Source organism: Rhinoderma darwinii, chromosome 2, assembly GCF_050947455.1.
Source record: "Rhinoderma darwinii isolate aRhiDar2 chromosome 2, aRhiDar2.hap1, whole genome shotgun sequence".
In the NCBI taxonomy this organism is placed as follows: domain Eukaryota; kingdom Metazoa; phylum Chordata; class Amphibia; order Anura; family Rhinodermatidae; genus Rhinoderma; species Rhinoderma darwinii.
Genome location: NC_134688.1, coordinates 13665492 through 13687351, shown reverse-complemented (window position 1 = coordinate 13687351; position 21860 = coordinate 13665492). Strand labels below are relative to the sequence as shown.

The 21860-nt window shown below is 39.7% G+C and overlaps 1 protein-coding gene across 10 annotated transcripts in view; it reads left to right on the top strand.

The window, feature by feature from the left end:
• The window catches only part of TENM4 (teneurin transmembrane protein 4), a 1217405-nt gene that overhangs the window by 1151351 nt on the left and 44194 nt on the right, over positions 1-21860 (top strand). For all 10 annotated transcript variants that reach the window (XM_075851385.1, XM_075851380.1, XM_075851378.1 and 7 more), the window contains 3 exons: positions 5364-5580; positions 17227-17346; positions 19834-20095. In XM_075851385.1, the coding sequence (XP_075707500.1) occupies positions 5364-5580; positions 17227-17346; positions 19834-20095 (599 nt within the window). The remainder of the gene's footprint in view (positions 1-5363; positions 5581-17226; positions 17347-19833; positions 20096-21860) is intronic.

Sequence of the window (21860 nt, the reverse complement as noted above, 5' to 3'; positions counted from 1 at the left end):
GACTATAACTGGTAACACTATGGGGTTACTGACTGGGCTGGTAATGTTATTGAGGCACTGGCTAAGGCTGGCAGTGGAATGGGGCATTGAATGTGACTGGCAATGTTATGAAGTTCACAGACTGCAATGTGATCGGGGTATTGACTGTCGCTGGCATTGTTATGGGGAACACTGACTATGTATGCAAGATTATCAGGTGACTGAATGTCGTTGGCAATATTATGGGGCACATTTACTGTAGGCAATGTTATGGGGCACAAAGTGTCGCTGACAATGTTGTGGGGCAATAACTGTGGCTGGCAATGTTATGGAGATCACTGCCAATGGCAATATTATGGTCGGTATTGACTGTTATGGAATTTTATGGGAGCAATAACTGTAACTGGCAATGTTATAACGGCACTGCCTGGAAATATTATGGGGGCACTGACTGTGGTTGGCAGTGCTATGGGGTTACTGACTGGCTAGCATTGCTATGGGGCACTTACTGGCTGTTCGTGTTATGGGGTTACTGACTGCACTTACTGGCTGTTCGTGTTATGGGGTTACTGACTGCACTTACTGGCTGCTAGTGTTGAGGGGCACTAGCTGTAGCTGGCATTTGTATGGGAGGACTGACTGTTTTTTTGCAGCATTATAGGAGAAGATGACTGACTGGCAATGTTGAAGGCCACTGACTGATTAGCAATGTTATGGGGGTGCTGACGGTGTCTTGCAGCATTATTGGGGGAGCACTTGGTGATGCTGAGGATCATATATATGTGTGTGCCACGTGTCCCCTTCCTGACATCCTCTCGCATGTGCTGCTGTTCTGGTTGTCGCCTGTTAACCTCTTCCTGCGTGGAGCGGCTACATGTGACGTCGCTTCATCCATTGTCATTGTGAAGAATAATCCTGCTCCGCCTGACGCTGGAATTACCCGGCTCACAGAGCAGGATTAGTGTAAATGCGGCTGCCGTAAAGCTGGAGATTTCCTTAATTGGCATCATAAAATAGGATTTATTTTTTTCTCGGGACGCTCCTTGCACCACAAAGATGGACGTTTCATGTTATGAGCCGAGTGGCTCTTTTTTTTTTTTTTTTTACATATGCAAATGTATCTTTTGCACATAACACAAACTCCCTGAATTGATATAATACAATAGATTCTATGCAGTCCTATGTAAGACCAAAGAGGATGCATTATAACTGCATGAGTTGTACCAAATGAATGACTCAGCTCTGCTCCATCTGACCAGCTCTGCTCCATCTGACCAGCTCTGCTCCATCTGACCAGCTCTGCTCCATCTGACCAGCTCTGCTCCATCTGACCAGCTCTGCGCCATCTGACCAGCTCTGCGCCATCTGACCAGCTCTGCGCCATCTGACCAGCTCTGCTCCATCTGACCAGCTCTGCTCCATCTGACCAGCTCTGCTCCATCTGACCAGCTCTGCGCCATCTGACCAGCTCTGCGCCATCTGACCAGCTCTGCTCCATCTGACCAGCTCTGCTCCATCTGACCAGCTCTGCTCCATCTGACCAGCTCTGCTCCATCTGACCAGCTCTGCGCCATCTGACCAGCTCTGCGCCATCTGACCAGCTCTGCTCCATCTGACCAGCTCTGCGCCATCTGACCAGCTCTGCGCCATCTGACCAGCTCTGCTCCATCTGACCAGCTCTGCTCCATCTGACCAGCTCTGCTCCATCTGACCAGCTCTGCTCCATCTGACCAGCTCTGCGCCATCTGACCAGCTCTGCGCCATCTGACCAGCTCTGCGCCATCTGACCAGCTCTGCTCCATCTGACCAGCTCTGCTCCATCTGACCAGCTCTGCTCCATCTGACCAGCTCTGCTCCATCTGACCAGCTCTGCTCCATCTGACCAGCTCTGCTCCATCTGACCAGCTCTGCTCCATCTGACCAGCTCTGCTCCATCTGACCAGCTCTGCGCCATCTGACCAGCTCTGCGCCATCTGACCAGCTCTGCGCCATCTGACCAGCTCTGCGCCATCTGACCAGCTCTGCTCCATCTGACCAGCTCTGCTCCATCTGACCAGCTCTGCTCCATCTGACCAGCTCTGCTCCATCTGACCAGCTCTGCTCCATCTGACCAGCTCTGCTCCATCTGACCAGCTCTGCTCCATCTGACCAGCTCTGCTCCATCTGACCAGCTCTGCTCCATCTGACCAGCTCTGCGCCATCTGACCAGCTCTGCGCCATCTGACCAGCTCTGCTCCATCTGACCAGCTCTGCTCCATCTGACCAGCTCTGCGCCATCTGACCAGCTCTGCGCCATCTGACCAACTCTGCTCTGCTCCATCTGACCAACTCTGCTCTGCTCCATCTGACCAACTCTGCTCTGCTCCATCTGACCAACTCTGCTCTGCTCCATCTGACCAACTCTGCTCTGCTCCATCTGACCAACTCTGCTCTGCTCCATCTGACCAACTCTGCTCTGCGCCATCTGACCAACTCTGCTCTGCGCCATCTGACCAAATCTGCTCTGCGCCATCTGACCAACTCTGCTCTGCGCCATCTGACCAACTCTGCTCTGCTCCATCTGACCAACTCTGCTCTGCCTTTCATTGGATTACTTTTCAATAAAGTAATGTTTATTAAACCATAATGTTTATTACAATTATTCATATAGTCTGTTGCTTCACCCCTGCAGATGTAGCAGAGTTGAATTTGTCATTGAACTTAATCTTTTACGCATTAGGACTCTGCTACATCTGTATGTATTTGTTATGCATTGATATGGATCCTTCTCCCAAACGCAAATCTATCCAGCTTGTTGCACGGTGCTCTGGAGTAACTAAACGCTTCCATACCTTCTGGCTTCCTTGTGCTGCTTGAGGTTTCTTCTCATCTGGCAGATGTTACCATGTGGACTTCTTCTCATAGTCCAGTGATTCTTCAAGTGACGGCTCAAGGAACCACTGAAGGCTCGGTCAGAGCTGAGATTCTGTGTTTCTCAGGATTTCAGATGTGTAAACCCTAAAACTGAAGAGTCTGAGCAGTGGTGTACATGGAAGAGAGATGCCCCAGAGCAGAGTTCAAAATGGGCCCCCATTATGGTTCCGGGATGTGTCATCCAGGACAGAAGGGCCTGGTTCTTGTTTCCCCCCTTTCATAGGGCATTGGGCTAATTCCCGGCCCCCTTGTTTGCTAACAATGCGGTTCCTCTGGAGTTGGGGGTCCTGCACAGGTTCTCACCACTCAATAGCAAAGGGGATGGGGCCAACCACAACTGGGCCCCCTCTATCCAAGGGCACTGTGGCAACCGCTTGGTCTGCCTCTGTGGTCCGTACACTCTTCAGCCTGAGGTGCGCAGCTTAATGCATCTGTAATAAGGCATCTGCCGAATGTGGATTCTCCCATCACTTAACATGAGTTGCCTCCTTAAACAGCTGATCGGAGGGGGTGGCGAGAGTCGGACCCCCACCGATCTAATATTGATGTCCTATCCGAAGGACAGCCCATCAATTTTAAAATCCCTTATAACTGCTTCATAGGTGTAAATGGAAATCTTGCCTGACTGCGACAAACATGAGCGAGACATCAGGTGACAGGAGTTGTAAATGAAATGACTTAAAGGGTATGTCCACATTTTACAGTTTGCATATGAATATTATGTCCATATATAGTAGTCACTGTGTACATACATTACATTGCTTACCCTGTACTGATCCTGAGTTACATCCAGTATTATACTCCAGAGCTGCACTCACTATTCTGCTGGTGGAGTCACTGTGTACATACATTACATTGCTTACCCTGTACTGATCCTGAGTTACATCCAGTATTATAGTCCAGAGCTGCACTCACTGTTCTGCTGGTGGAGTCCCTGTGTAAATACATTACATTACTTATCCTGTACTGATCCTGAGTTACATCCTGTATTATACTCCAGTGCTGCACTCACTATGCTGCTGGTGGAGTCACTGTGTACATACATTACTTATCCTGTACTGATCCTGAGTTACAGCCTGTATTATACTCCAGAGCTGCACTCACTATTCTGCTGGTGGAGTCACTGTGTACATACATTACTTATCCTATACTGATCCTGAGTTACATCCTGTATTATACTCCAGAGCTGAACTCGCTATTCTGCTGGTGGAGTCAGTGTTCATACATTACTTATCCTGTACTGATCCTGAGTTATATCCTGTATTCTACTCCAGAGCTTCACTCACTATTCTGCTGGTGGAGTCACTGTGTACATACATGACATTACTGATGCTGCGTTACATCCTGTATTATATTCAAGAGCTGCCCTCACTATTCTGCTGGTGGAGTCACTGTGTACATACATTACATTACTTATCCTGTGCTGATCCTGAGTTACATCCTGTATTATACTCCAGAGCTGCACTCACTATTCTGCTGGTGGAGTCACTGTGTACATTCATGACATTACTGATCCTGCGTTACATCCTGTATTATACTCCAGAGCTGCACTCACTATTCTGCTGGTGGAGTCACTGTGTACATACATTACATTACTTATCCTGCGTTACATCCTGTATTCTACTCCACAGCTGCACTCACTATTCTGCTGGTGGAGTCACTGTATACACATACATTACATTACCGATCCTGTACTGATCCTGAGTTACATCCTGTATTCTACTCCACAGCTGCACTCACTATTCTGCTGGTGGAGTCACTGTATACATACATGACATTACTCATCCAGTACTGATCCTGAGTTACATCCTGTATTATACCAGCATTCACTATTCTGCAGGTTTCAGAGCTGAAATCTCTGAACATGTCCTGCTTGTTCAGTGTCTGTACAGAACTTACAGTAGTGATTTGGACTGTCTGAGATGTCTTTACACCAGGCACTGTACAGTTATTGGCCCCTTGCATTATAGAAGATCCCCTAAGCTATTATGGAAGTGTCTGACAACATTCTTGTTGACAGCTTCCAGTAACAACCAGGGGAATTTTGAACATAAATCCTCTTCTCCCCCACCAGTCTGTTGGTAATCAATGTTGCTAGGGACCAGTTAGGGTGGAGCAAAGGGTCCACAAATGTTTTTTTTCTACAAGGACCCATGTCAGCTGCCTCCACCTCTACTCTGTTAGAGCTATAACCATCCATAGAACAGCACCACCTACTGGATGGACAGCACAGCTTAGTGGTTATTACCATGGTCTATTTGCACTGGAGACCGGGGTTCAAATCTGATATGGGGCATGTTATAGGTGCTCCGTAAATACATTGTATTACCCCAAATCAAGTCTATCCTGGCTCTAGTGGTTGGTAAGGTGCCCGTGTCCTTTAACACCCGGGGGCCCAGACCCCTCTAAGCCCACCCCTGATACAAAGTTATTCTCAAAAAAAAATTAATGTTTTACTTTTTCTTTTGCAGACGGTTTGATTGATTGCCTGGATCCCGACTGCTGCCTGCAACACTCCTGCCAGACAAACGCGCTGTGCCTGGGTTCACCGGATCCCCTGGAAATAATCCACGAAACGCAAGCCCCCGTCTCCCATCAGAACCTTCAGTCCTTCTATCACCGGATCAAATTTTTGGTGGGCCGGGACAGCACGCATTACATTCCAGGAGAGAATCCGTTTGATAGAGGGTAAGTAAATGTTAATCTATTCATTGATGTAGCAGAGCTGAGTTTGAAAGGTGTAGTAGAGCTGAGTTTGAAAGGTGTAGCAGAGCTGAGTTTGTCATCTGTGGTCTTACATAGGACTGCAGGTAACCCTCCTAAACTATCTTGACTCACTAAACACGATGCACAAAACACCGCAACCGCAAAGAACTAAATGACAAAGTCAGCTCAACTACATCTGTATATTTAAGAGGATTTTCCTTTTTTAATATTAATCCAAATTGCTCGGGTTGACAAGTCTTAGCCGTCCTCTTATGTTTAGTCTTTCAATGTCCTGATACTTTGTCCTAATACATTTCTGAAGGTGGCACCCAGCTTTCCACGGGCTCTGAATGACATATACATCTGCATCGTGTGCAAAGCTGGGTGACCTTCGCGCACCCTAATTGCAGCCTTTAGTGGTTGTTATATCTCGAGCATGTACATCCCCCCCCCCCTGCTGCTGTTCAACTGATATCCTTCAATATGCCAGGCTGGGGGATGGGCAGGGGGCTGTATCCGCAAGAATTCGTGATTTGAAAGGAAAGCCCCTCCAACCAAGTAAGGCATTACTAATCCAGCTGCTCCATCAGATCTTAATCCATATATGTCTATATTCTTTGTACACAGATGGAGCAGGTTTTATTGCTACAAGTTGCTTGTATCCAAGTGTATTACATTCATCACTACAATTGGCTCTGTATGCCGCTAAATATCAAATCTAGAATCTTCAGTTTCTTACTCTGTAAAAAAAAACTGATTTCTTTCTGTTTGGAAACCATCAACAAGCAGGTTACCACCGGCTGATAGATCTTTTTCATTTTCTTTATTATTCTAATGATGGCTTACTGCATGATTATCCAGATATTAACTTGTGGATAGGTAATTTGCATGGGGTATTAAGGAGTTAATTAGATTCAAAGCCGTGAACCGCAACACACTCAATATTGCTAAATAGAGACACGTAAAAAGAGTAATAGATCCGTCAACAGCAGCTTGTTAATGGTTTCCATTACCATTTTGACACATCCCTCTACTTTCTTATAGATCTGTCAGGAGATTAAAGGAGAATTCCACCTAAAATACATAGAATAATCTTTTGGCGTGTCATATAAACATTGATGGGGAGAGGTCTGTGACCTGGGACCCCCATTAATTCCCAAAACAATGCAATTAGGACACATTATAGTATCTCTAGATAAAGATTTCCATTGAACATAGAGTGCTCACAGACCCCCAGCAATGTTAGGCGGAGTTCTCCTTTAAAGGGCTCATCTCTGCCACATTTATAGCTGTTCTCTCATCATGGCCATATCCGCTATTGTAATTGCAGCCGTGTTTATCAGCCCCTGTGTTGGCGGAGTCCGCTCCTGCCGGTTATTACTTGGTATATAATTTAGATGAATATTTATGAACTTTTTGAAGTACTTGCCAAATATTAATTGATTCAAATTAGTTTTTACTCCGCTCTCGTGTGTGGAGCGAGAACCAGAGCGAGGAATAACAGACGGGCGGCAGGAGATTGTATATATACCTACCTGTAGTCAGGATATATTATGTAGGGAAATTCTTAAAGGGCAATGCCCCAATTTTTTTTTTTTTTGTGGCTGCCCAAAAGGGCACAAACTGTATTGGATGAAATATTTGTGCACCCAAAAATTTACTTCCCGTAATTAGCCCAAATTAAATTTGTATAAACACATTTCTCAGAAAATCTTTAATCCACTGTAACAAAAGCCCATATAGTATTAGTGACGCACATATAATGCAAGTACATTTTTTGCATCAGAACTTTTTGAATGTCGATTGTCGAACTTCAGCCCAATGATGTTTGCCCCTCAAGGCGTAGAAAAAAATAATACAATCCAAAAATTTGGACAATTTATCTTAATTCTCGCTGCAGGTTTCCTGCCTGGAATATCCGTTAAATACGTCTTAATCCCACGTGGTGGTGCGTGCGCGCTGATATCCGGCAGCTCTGCTTTTCTGGCTGCAACGGCTTTAGAAAGCTACGTAAATGCGCTCGCTGAAAGAACGGCTTGGTATAAATTTGTTTTCAAACTGTGTAAATGGATGTCACCCCATGAGCTTTTAGCATTCTTATCCCCATACTGCCTGAAGTGGCAGAGACTGTGCCATGCCTCTCGCCGTGCCAGGCCCATTACTGAAGAACTTCTACCATGGCGAGGAACAGATTTAGCTGCGTTTAGGAATAATTTTGCTTTGCCGGGGCTGTTTACGGTGTTTTCACAATTTCTACAATTTAAGCAAAGCAAAAATAACTTTAAACTTGTTTTTGTGAAAAAATAAGTTAAAAGAAAAAACTTGACACAAATAATTGAAATATTGAAATTCAGATTTGTGGGGTTTCTGTAAAATCGACCCCCTTGCCCCACCCCCGATGAGGTGCTCTGTGGGTAGTCCCGAACCCTGGTGTGGACAGGTTTGTCATACCTAAACCTTGCTCTTCCCCGTACTTCATGCCTACAGCTGTGACTTTATAGAGATAAGGAAGGTGTAATGCTGGGGGGTAGGAAAACGGACAAGTGAGCCCTAATCTACCCGCCACTCTGTCCCTGCCTACTTGCAACGACCCGCCCTAGACGACGGGGTACAACTTGGCGGCGGTCCCTACGCTCAGTAAGTGCACGACAGACAAACAGACAAGGGTACACAAAGCTAAGGGAAATGGGGAAGTTGCCCACGGCAACACCGTGAGCAACAAAAGCGGTGAACGAGCCGAGTCAAACCAGGAGTGAACGAGGTACCAAACGCAGAGCAGGAGCGTAGTCAGTATACCAGGGTCAGTATGGAGCAGGATCAAATAGTAGAAGCTGTAGCAGGGCCAGGAAACCACACGAGAAGAATCACAAGCAAAGGAGGAACAGGAAAGGCAGGTATAAATAGACACAGGGCGGGAGCTAGCTCCGTCTGGCCAGGCTGCGATAGGCTCTCCCGCTCCTAAGCCTGCCATCCTGAGTGGTGGAAGATGGAGTCAGTCTCAGAGACATAGACTCAGGTGCAGACTGATTACCTATGGGCGTATACACAGAAGTTGTGCCTGGCAGATCCTTTACAGAAGGGGACAATTGAAATAGGTCTGGATAAAGTGTTATCAAATAAGGTGCTCGCATCCTACAGTGGTCCATAATCTGGGCAGATGCCATGGCCACTTGGGCTAATGGGCCCATGGTAAACCTGCTTTATGCTTGTCAAGTCAAGGGGAAAGTCAAACAGGTTCTGATTTGACTTGCCCCCAATAGCCCAAATACACCTCAAGCCAGGTTTGTCCATAACCAAACCATTGTATGGCACCTATGGATTGTATGAAGTCCAATATAGGACGGGACTACCTAAATCAGCATATGGTTTGACCCATCACTAGTAGACTATCGCATGCTGCGGCAGCATTGCTACTGATGGGAACCTAGGTAATGCAAATTATGATTTGTAAACATAATCTAAAAATTTAGAACCGCAATGAGATCAACAAAGAGCCCTACAAACGTTTCTAGAACCTGCAGAATTTATGTTAGACTCTTATTACATCCAGAGCTGCAACCCTTAGCTGGTTCTATGTCTGTACAGATCATGATAGTATATTTTCCAGTGCAGAAATTGAACAGCAGTCCAATATTGCAGAGGTGCCAACAGGTTCCATGCAGCAGCATTATCATGTGAACTATTGCCTAAAAAGAGAACCGCTATGGGGTTAACAATACTTAACAGCTTTCCAGTCCACAAATTGTACATCAGTTTGATCATGGCAAAGCCAACAGGGGTTTACCCGCAACTTGTTGACAACCGATTCCAATCAGCCACATTGTAACTAAGGCATAAAAATTGAGAACCGCTATGGGGTCAATCAAGGGCCCTGCAAATGTTTCTGGACCCTACTAAGCTCATTTTAGTCTCTTATTAGGTCCAGAGTTGCAATACTGTTGGTTTCCTAATAATAGCCTGCATGACCTTTACTTTTGGCAGTGGCCCTTTTCTGATTTTATGTCTGCACAGATGATGCTTGGCTATCTTTTTAGTCAAGGAATTGTACATCAGCTTGATCTTGGCAGAGCCAACGGATGCATCTACCAACATCTTGGCAACAGATTCCAGGCAGCAGCATTGTAACTATAGCATAAACATTGAGAACCGCTATGGGGTCAACCAACGGCCCTGCAAATGTTTCTGAACCCTGCTGTGCTTGTTTTAGACTCTTAATAGGTCCACAGCTGCAATACTGTTAGTTTTCTAATAGCCTGCAGGACCTTACTTCTGGCTGTGGTCCTTTGCTGGTTTTATGTCTGTACAGATGATGCTCCGCTGTCTTTTTAGTCCAGAAATTGCACGTCCGTTTGATCTTGTCAGAGTTGACAGAGGTGTATCTTCCAGGAAATTGTCAACAGATTCTATGCAGTAGCTAGCAGAAGCCTGAATGCAGCTTTAGATGTGACTAGAGTATAAAGTAGTATATTACTTAAAATAAAATCTTGAATGTAAAAGCTATGCCGGCAACCAATTATCTTGTGAACTAACTTTCCTATAGTACTAAAAGCTCAGCTAGGTAGAAACCTTTTTTCAAATTATTCAATTAATTTTTTTTTTTCTTTTGCATTTGCAAATGGAGCAGAGGAGGGAAAAAATGGTCCACACAAGCTTTATATACAGATGGGAAACGGCTGTGATTGCTACATACATATTTAATGGACGGAAGATTTTTTTTTTTTTTTTTTTATTTATATTTTTATATTTTTCTCCTTTTTTTTTTTTCTCAGCTAAGTGGTTCTCAAACATTTCTGGTCATTTTTTAAGTGCAAAATCAAGTAGCCCTAAGCTGTTAAAGTGGGGTAAATGTTTTTAGGACTGGTTTTTAGCATATGACATTCACCTCTAGGGAGTGATTATTCTGTTCTGTGGAGGCACCTGATGTGAAAATGGAATAATAAGGATTATCCAGTGGTCTAAAAAAAAAAATGTGTATTCAAAAAAAAAAAAAAATAATGTTTTTACTTTACGAGGTGTGGAAATTTTTATGTTTAGAAACTGTTGGGGGCAAAATCTTTCTGTGCCTCATTTTAATAAGACAATAATAAATTCTTGGCTGTAGAAAGCTGTGGGGGAGGGAAAGGACGGCTTCCTCCACGATAATAAATTCTGGTTTGACTTGAGGGCGAAATGTACAGTTGTAAATAAAATTAGAGAATAACAAGTGCGGCAATAAAATCGTATCTTCGCCATTTCAGATACAAAGCCCGGAGACTGTTTTATATTTGATGCGGGGAGGGGGATTCTTCTCGAATTTAAAAAAAAGCTGGTATGTGTGACCGTGCCTTTAAGTAGATGACCCACTAATGATAACCTAGTAGGTGCAATGGCACCCACTGAATGACTAATGTCGTGTGGCACTGGTGATGGTGGTGCAGTCTTATTAAAGAGTTATTCCCATCTCCAGATAGCTAGGACCTCTGGGACCCTCGCCGATCCTGAGAATGAAGGGGAGAAGGTGCTGGTTTAGGACTTCACCCCATTCACGGTTTGTCCCTGCAGTCTTAGCGATATGTCGTCACTTTAGGAGATGGCGATAGCCCTTTAAGGGCTCACGGACCTTTGTGAGGCACCGAGTTCTACTCTAGAAGTAAAGGAAGAATACAGTGCGTAATACAGTACAATTGGAGGCACCAAGAGGTATAGTATGGTCCTATAGATTTCTATAGGCACCCTATTATGGATTAGTCGAGTACATAAGGCCTAAGTTATACACGCTCATTCCTATAAGGCTGACGGTTGATGGAAGCCGAGCTGGAAATCTTTCTTCTGGGTTTGTCCTGTAACATATGGCATCCTGCGAGGGATAAGAGATGAGGCGCGGGTTTGAAGTTCAGTTATTCATCCCTTTGCTGAGTTTGTATTCATGTGTAATATCATCTGAGCCGCCTTTTATCAGTGTGATCTGAGAAATCTGCTCAGCCAGGTCTCAGCTTCCTCTACAGACTCTGTAAATAATGCAAAACTCAGTCCTCCTAAGGGACCTGCGGGTAGACTGCTGAGCCGTCCCAGATGACATACTGAATTATTCTGCATTTTCCAAATACATAGAGCACTAGATCAGGATCGGAGAGGGGGAGGGGGACTAGGATTGGATTGGATTCGATCCTAGCTTCAATGTAAAGACATATTCCAGTTACAAACTATATTAATACTATTAGTTCTCCACTAGCAATAAATACCATAAAACTGCAGCATTGACCAGAATAAACTACTGATACTGCCCTCTATATACAAGAATATAACTACTACAATACTGCCCCCTATATACAAGAATATAACAACTATAATACTGCCCCTATATACAAGAATATAACTACTATAATACTGCTCCTATATACAAGAATATAACTACTATAATACTGCTCCCTATATACAAGAATATAACTACTATAATACTGCCCCCTATATACAAGAATATAACTGCTATAATACTGCCCCTATATACAAGAATATAACTACTATAATACTGCCCATATATACAAGAATATAACTACTATAATACTGCTCCTATGTACAAGAATATAACTACTATAATACTGCCCCTATGTACAAGAATATAACTACTATAATACTGCTCCTATATACAAGAATATAACTACTATAATACTACCCCAATATACAAGAATATAACTACTATAATACTGCTCCTATATACAAGAATATAACTACTATAATACTTCTCCTATATACAAGAATATAACTACTATAATACTTCTCCTATATACAAGAATATAACTACTATAATACTTCTCCTATATACAAGAATATAACTATTATAATACTGCCCCCATATACAAGAATATAACTACTATAATACTGCTCCCTATATACAAGAATATAACTACTATAATACTGCTCCCTATATACAAGAATATAACTACTATAATACTTCTCCTATATACAAGAATATAACTATTATAATACTGCCCCCATATACAAGAATATAACTACTATAATACTGCTCCCTATATACAAGAATATAACTACTATGATACTGCCCCTATATACAAGAATATAACTACTATAATACTGCCCCCATATACAAGAATATAACTACTATAATACTGCCTCCTTTATACAAGAATATAGCTACTATAATACTGCCCCTATGTACAAGAATATAACTACTATAATACTGCTCCTATATACAAGAATATAACTACTATAATACTGCTCCCTATATACAAGAATATAACTACTATAATACTTCTCCTATATACAAGAATATAACTATTATAATACTTCTCCTATAAACAAGAATATAACTATTATAATACTGCCCCCATATACAAGAATATAACTACTATAATACTGCTCCCTATATACAAGAATATAACTACTATGATACTGCCCCTATATACAAGAATATAACTACTATGATACTGCCCCTATATACAAGAATATAACTACTATAATACTGCCCCTATATACAAGAATATAACTACTATAATACTGCCCCCATATACAAGAATATAACTACTATAATACTGCCCCCATATACAAGAATATAACTACTATAATACTGCTCCTATATACAAGAATATAACTACTATAATACTACCCCAATATACAAGAATATAACTACTATAATACTGCCCCTATATACAAGAATATAACTACTATAATACTGCCCATATATACAAGAATATAACTACTATAATACTGCTCCTATGTACAAGAATATAACTACTATAATACTGCCCCTATGTACAAGAATATAACTACTATAATACTGCTCCTATATACAAGAATATAACTACTATAATACTACCCCAATATACAAGAATATAACTACTATAATACTGCCCCTATATACAAGAATATAACTACTATAATACTGCCCCTATATACAAGAATATAACTGCTATAATACTGCTCCTATGTACAAGAATATAACTACTATAATACTACCCCAATATACAAGAATATAACTACTATAATACTGCCCCTATATACAAGAATATAACTACTATAATACTGCCCCTATATACAAGAATATAACTGCTATAATACTGCTCCTATGTACAAGAATATAACTACTATAATACTGCCCCTATATACAAGAATATAACTACTATAATACTGCCCCCTATATACAAGAATATAACTGCTATAATACTGCCCCCTATATACAAGAATATAACTACTATAATACTGCCCCTATATACAAGAATATAACTACTATAATACTGCTCCTATATACAAGAATATAACTACTATAATACTGCCCCTATATACAAGAATATAACTACTATAATACTGCCCCTATATACAAGAATATAACAACTATAATACTGCCCCCTATATACAAGAATATAACTACTATAATACTGCCCCTATATACAAGAATATAACAACTATAATACTGCCCCCTATATACAAGAATATAACTACTATAATACTGTCCCCTATGTACAAGCATATAACTACTATAATACTGCCCTATATACAAGAATATAACTACTATAATACTGCCCCCTGTATACAAGAATATAACTACTATAATACTGCCGCCTATATACAAGAATAGAACTACTATAATACTGCCCCCTATATACAGGAATATAACTACTACAATACTGCTCCTATATACAAGAATATAACTACTATAATACTGCCCGCTATATACAAGAATATAACTACTATAATACTGCCCTCTATATACAAGAATATAACTACTATAATACTGCCTCCTATATACAAGAATATAACTACTATAATACTGCCCTCTATGTACAAGAATATAACTACTATAATACTGCCTCCTATATACAAGAATATAACTACTATAATACTGCCTCCTATATACAAGAATCTAACTACTATAATACTGCCCCTATATACAAGAATATAACTACTATAATACTGCTCCTATGTACAAGAATATAACTACTATAATACTGCCTCCTATATACAAGAATATAACTACTATAATACTGCTCCTATATACAAGAATATAACTACTATAATACTGCCCCCTATATACAAGAATATAACTACTATAATACTGCCCCCTATATACAAGAATATAACTACTATAATACTGCTCCTATATACAAGAATATAACTACTATAATACTTCTCCTATATACAATAATATAACTACTATAATACTGCTCCTATATACAAGAATATAACTACTATAATACTGCCTCCTATATACAAGAATCTAACTACTATAATACTGCCCCTATATACAAGAATATAACTACTATAATACTGCTCCTATGTACAAGAATATAACTACTATAATACTGCTCCTATGTACAAGAATATAACTACTATAATACCTCTCCTATATATAAGAATATAACTACTATAATACTGCTCCCTATATACAAGAATATAACTACTATGATACTGCCCCTATATACAAGAATATAACTACTATAATACTGCCCCCATATACAAGAATATAACTACTATAATACTGCCTCCTTTATACAAGAATATAGCTACTATAATACTGCCCCTATGTACAAGAATATAACTACTATAATACTGCTCCTATATACAAGAATATAACTACTATAATACTGCTCCCTATATACAAGAATATAACTACTATAATACTTCTCCTATATACAAGAATATAACTATTATAATACTTCTCCTATAAACAAGAATATAACTATTATAATACTGCCCCCATATACAAGAATATAACTACTATAATACTGCTCCCTATATACAAGAATATAACTACTATGATACTGCCCCTATATACAAGAATATAACTACTATGATACTGCCCCTATATACAAGAATATAACTACTATAATACTGCCCCTATATACAAGAATATAACTACTATAATACTGCCCCCATATACAAGAATATAACTATTATAATACTGCCCCCATATACAAGAATATAACTACTATAATACTGCTCCTATATACAAGAATATAACTACTATAATACTACCCCAATATACAAGAATATAACTACTATAATACTGCCCCTATATACAAGAATATAACTACTATAATACTGCCCATATATACAAGAATATAACTACTATAAGACTGCCCCTATATACAAGAATATAACTGCTATAATACTGCTCCTATGTACAAGAATATAACTACTATAATACTGCCCCTATATACAAGAATATAACTACTATAATACTGCCCCCTATATACAAGAATATAACTGCTATAATACTGCCCCCTATATACAAGAATATAACTACTATAATACTGCCCCTATATACAAGAATATAACTACTATAATACTGCCCCTATATACAAGAATATAACAACTATAATACTGCCCCCTATATACAAGAATATAACTACTATAATACTGCCCCTATATACAAGAATATAACAACTATAATACTGCCCCCTATATACAAGAATATAACTACTATAATACTGTCCCCTATGTACAAGCATATAACTACTATAATACTGCCCTATATACAAGAATATAACTACTATAATACTGCCCCCTGTATACAAGAATATAACTACTATAATACTGCCGCCTATATACAAGAATATAACTACTATAATACTGCCCCCTATATACAGGAATATAACTACTACAATACTGCTCCTATATACAAGAATATAACTACTATAATACTGCCCGCTATATACAAGAATATAACTACTATAATACTGCCCTCTATATACAAGAATATAACTACTATAATACTGCCTCCTATATACAAGAATATAACTACTATAATACTGCCCTCTATGTACAAGAATATAACTACTATAATACTGCCTCCTATATACAAGAATATAACTACTATAATACTGCCTCCTATATACAAGAATATAACTACTATAATACTGCCCTCTATATACAAGAATATAACTACTATAATACTGCCTCCTATATACAAGAATATAACTACTATAATACTGCCCTCTATGTACAAGAATATAACTACTATAATACTGCCTCCTATATACAAGAATATAACTACTATAATACTGCCCCCTATATACAAGAATATAACTACTATAATACTGCCCCTATATACAAGAATATAACTACTATAATACTGCTCCTATATACAAGAATATAACTACTATAATACTGCTCCTATGTACAAGAATATAACTACTATAATACTGCCTCCTATATACAAGAATATAACTACTATAATACTGCTCCTATATACAAGAATATAACTACTATAATACTGCCCCCTATATACAAGAATATAACTACTATAATACTGCCCCCTATATACAAGAATATAACTACTATAATACTGCTCCTATATACAAGAATATAACTACTATAATACTTCTCCTATATACAATAATATAACTACTATAATACTGCTCCTATATACAAGAATATAACTACTATAATACTGCCTCCTATATACAAGAATCTAACTACTATAATACTGCCCCTATATACAAGAATATAACTACTATAATACTGCTCCTATGTACAAGAATATAACTACTCTAATACTGCTCCTATGTACAAGAATATAACTACTATAATACCTCTCCTATATATAAGAATATAACTACTATAATACTGCCCCCTATGTTCATGAATAATTATATGTAATTTTAACTCTTGGTTCTTCCTTTTCTTTTGCAGACATGTTTGTGTGATACGTGGTCAGGTGGTTACATCAGATGGTACCCCACTAGTTGGTGTGAACGTCAGTTTTGTCAGCGCACCACCTCTTGGTTACACGATCAGCAGACATGATGGCAGGTAATAATTCCAGGAAGAAATGACAGACGTTGTATACACATAACTGCATTTTTTTTGCTGTCTTTCTCCTATTCCTTTCCATCACCTCCGCTCTTACGGAGATCGTCCGGTTTAGTTTACTTTGGTCTATGTGTATGTTCAGCTTTAAGGGAGAGGGTCTGACAGTAATGAAATCTCCGGTTCCCTTATGTCTATGGTCACAACACGACTTTATACCAATACTACCGTAGAATAGTGCACAGCTACTGCCATACTGCTCAATAATGCCAATTATCACCAAGCAGCCGGATAGCGGAGGACGCCGCCATGTTTTTTACTGCACTGCAACATGATAATTCACTAGCGATCCCGGAGGAGACCTTACTATGGACAATCTGTCAGGAGTGAAAATCAAATGGTACCCCCCCTCCCTTCCATCTTTCAGTGCTGAACCCCCCTGTGTGTTTTGCAATGAAAGCGTTACTATTGACCCCGGCTCCTGCTGCGAATTGACGGCTTTGGATTCACCAAAGGGACGATGATCTGCTGTCGAATATTTACCAAGCAAACAATTGGCTACAAGGAAGTCGAAGATGTAAACACGTCAGACATCAATTAGGAAAATTCTTCTGCATTGTTGGTATACAATGTTGTTATGTTGATTCGTTGTTACCAAAAAAAAAGTTACAAAAATTCACTTTTTTTTCATAAGCGTCAATAAATCACAGAGATGGATTTTTTTAACAAATAGCCATAAAATGAAAAAAAAAAAAATGTATGCGAGGTTTAAGCCGGTTCCACAAAAAGTAACAAAATTTAAAAAAAACAAAACACTCTAATTTACAATCATTTGTTTTTTCCCGTGGAATTTTGAATTTTTTAGTGTCTGATTTATGGTTATCCCCATTACATCTGCTGGTAGTGGGTTTATAATACTCTACGGGATTATATCGGAATATTGTGCTACCCTCTGCGACCAATACCAGAATAGCCCAAAATCACTCGTGTAGCTTTATATTTGATTGGTTCTTTTAAAAAAAAAAATCCTAGACCACTGGGCAGTTGACAGTGATGTCATAACCTTTAAAGGGTGGGTAAACATTTGCTACCATTAAAAAAAATTTTTGAAAAAAAAAATGAAAATAAAATGTAAAAAAAAATAATATATATATATATAAATAAAAGCAACTTTTTGTATATTTTTTTTATATTCTGTATATACCAAAAGTCGTTTTGTGTCTACAGCTCCTATGCGTCTTTATGCTTACAGACAACAAACAAACCCTGCATACTCTGATCCTGCAGCGACTAGCCCAACAGATGCTACAATGATACTCTTTTGATATCCTTGTGGATACTTTTGGCGTATACATCAGTTGAAATAGATGTCCGACGGACAAGCGCACGGCCGAAAAGCTATTGTTCGTGTATGGGCATCTTTGTTCCACTCCCTCTGCCCCCTCTTCTATTGTAGATTATCAAGAAACATGACTGCAGGATCAGACTACACAGGGTTTGTTTGTAGTCTGTAATCATGACGACGCATAGTTTTGCATAGGAGCCGTATACACAAAACGATAGAGGGTTTTTTAATGAAAACTATTTGCAAAGTTGCTTCATTTTTTTTTTATTTTGGATATATGAAAGAAATCAAATGATGGCAAGAATGTACACACTCTTTGATATGATTGTTTGAAGTTGAAATTCCGAGTGTAACCAGTGGGGTCATTTTCTAGCCGGAGGCAGAAAGGGGACCCTGTGGGCTCACGGGTTCCCCCTTAAGCCTAGAGATAAAAAAATCATGAATCAGCTGACTTATTTTTTGCGCTAGTTATTTTTGAGCCAGATGCCCGCAGATATCTTTCTTGTAATGCCGAACCGGCATAGATCATTAATGGAAATGCATACTGGAAAAGACATGTAAAACTGTCACGGAAGGAGATTTATGTGACAGCGAAGACGTATACAGAAACATCTGGGAGCAATCATCATAAATAAGTTATCACGCCATGAATACATTTGTTTGAAGCCTCGCAGGGATCCCGGCGCAACGAGCCCCATTATATTTGATAATTACCGAGCCGTGTTTATAACGTGAATGCATTGGGGTTATTTATTTATTATTTATTTTATTATTATTATTTTTATTTTTTATTTATTTTTTACCTGCTAATTACATATATTAGATAATCCGTGCTATAAGATAATTGACTGCGATGTGTGAATATACCGCTAATTGTATTGTCACCTCAGGCACGGGCACTTAATTGTATCACTTTGTTTACATAAATATAGGCAGATTAAAAAAAAATATTTTAGTTAAATGAATTTTTGTATCCAAATGTATTTTTTTTAAAATATCAATATATTTCAATAAACTTTTTTTTTTATTTTTTATTTTTTTATTTTTTTTAGCATTTGCATATCGTTTTGTTTTAAAAAAAAAAATAAATGTTATTCCAATAAATAAATTTTTTTAATAGTTTTTTTTTTCCCCTGCGCTTACAGCTTTGATCTCGTAACCAATGGTGGGATCTCCATCACCCTACGGTTTGAGCGGGCGCCGTTTATCACGCAGGAACACACGCTCTGGCTGCCGTGGGACCGCTTCTTTGTCATGGAGACCATCACAATGAGACTTGAGGAGAACGAGATTGCCAGTTGTGACCTGAGCAGCTTCGCCCGTCCCAATCCTGTTCTCTCCCCGGCTCCGCTAACCGCGTTTGCCAGCTCATGCTCGGAGAAAGGACCTATTGTACCTGAAATACAGGTAAGGACATACATCCCAATCCACCTGTAATTTTTGGGGGTGTAGTTTACTAATCTTGAGTTTTATACTCCTGTCGCATCCAAAGCTGCATTCAGAATTCTGCCTACTGCCTCTTGGAATCTGTCAGCACTGTGTCGGCAGACACGTCCTTGATGGCTTTCTCACCACAGAAGAGTATACTTTGTAGAGATACTGAACCATCCAATGATCCACAGGTATTTGTGAGGTAGTTTAGCCTCCGATCTAAAAAGAAACCAGCAGAAGTTTGAATGCTGCTCTTGGTGTGAATGGAGAAGTAGAGCTATAATGTAACCCAATGCCAGTTCAAGATTAATATAATTAATATGATGAATTGTGTTTTTGTACAAGTATTTTTAAGATGTTGATACATGATTATACAGTACTTAATACTCCTATCACATCCAAATTCAGAATTCTGCTGTCTGCCTCTTGGAATCTGTCAGCACTCTGTCGACAGACAAATCCTTTATGTCTCACAACTGTAAAACACGCTTTGTACTAATTCAGATCCAGCAGGGAGATGTTTCAGCCTGACTGCTAAGAGGAAACCATCAGATATTTGAACGCAGTTCTTGATGTGACTGGAGCAATATCATAGCATTTGATACTCCTGTCACATCCAAAGCTGCATTCTCAATTCAATTTGGTGAATATTTGAGGTGTTTTTGCGGCATTTTTTAAAAGTGACAGGATTCAGAAGGGTACATATGTTACTATTCCCATCTTCGGCAAGCTTTGCAGAGGATCGTAGGTGCCGTGGTAGGCGGAGCCACCTGCTTAATGGAAACCATTTTTAGCTCGGGAGATGTTGAAGTAGAGCAAAGTCGTTTTAATGATCAAATCGAGGACTTCCAGCCTCATGAACAATGTTTACATATCAGGCTGGATAAATGGTCCTGTCAGGGTGATGGAAGACTTCAGCGAGAAGAAAATTAAAGCGTACTTTAGATGCGCGCGGTTGTTTACCGCCTCAGGAAATCAGCCATATTGCTACACTCGCAGATTTAGTTTTTCCGCCTTTAACCTCAATTTATAATACACGACTAGCTAAATTGTCCGAACGTCCTTCAGAGCGGCGGGAAGGAGGACAAATCTGTCGACGACTATACAGGTACAAGAAAGAGTAAGTGAACCCTTTGGAACGACCTGGATGTCTGCAGTGATTACTAATATAATGTGGTCTGGTTGTTATCAAAGTCACAATTATAGAGAAACACAATGTAACTAATCTAATAACACACAAACTGTTGTACTGGTCATGTCTTTTATTGGGCACATTGAGTAAAAACATCCACAGTGCAGGGAGAGAAAGTAAGTGAACCCTTGTATAGAATAGCCTTGTATAGAATCACCTGCACCAAATATTTCCTGGAGCTGCAAATAAGATTTGCACAATGTTGAGTAGGAATTTTGGACCTTTCCTCCCTCCAAATGTGTTTGTTCATGGATATTTCCGGGATGTCTTGTGGGCACAGCCGTCTCCAGGTCATGCCACAGCGTCCCAATAGGGTGAAGGTCGGGACTCGGACGTTCCAAAACACAAATCTTCTTCTTTTTCCACCAGTCTTTAGTTGATTTTCTTGTTGCTTTGTGTCGTTCTCTTGTTGCATCACCCGACGACTCTTCTGCTCGAGGTCATGGACTGCTGCCCTTCTGTTCCCCTGCAAAATGTTTGATATACCTTGGAATTCATTGTTCCCTCAATGATCGCAAAGTGTCCAGGAGCAAAGCAGACACAAACCAT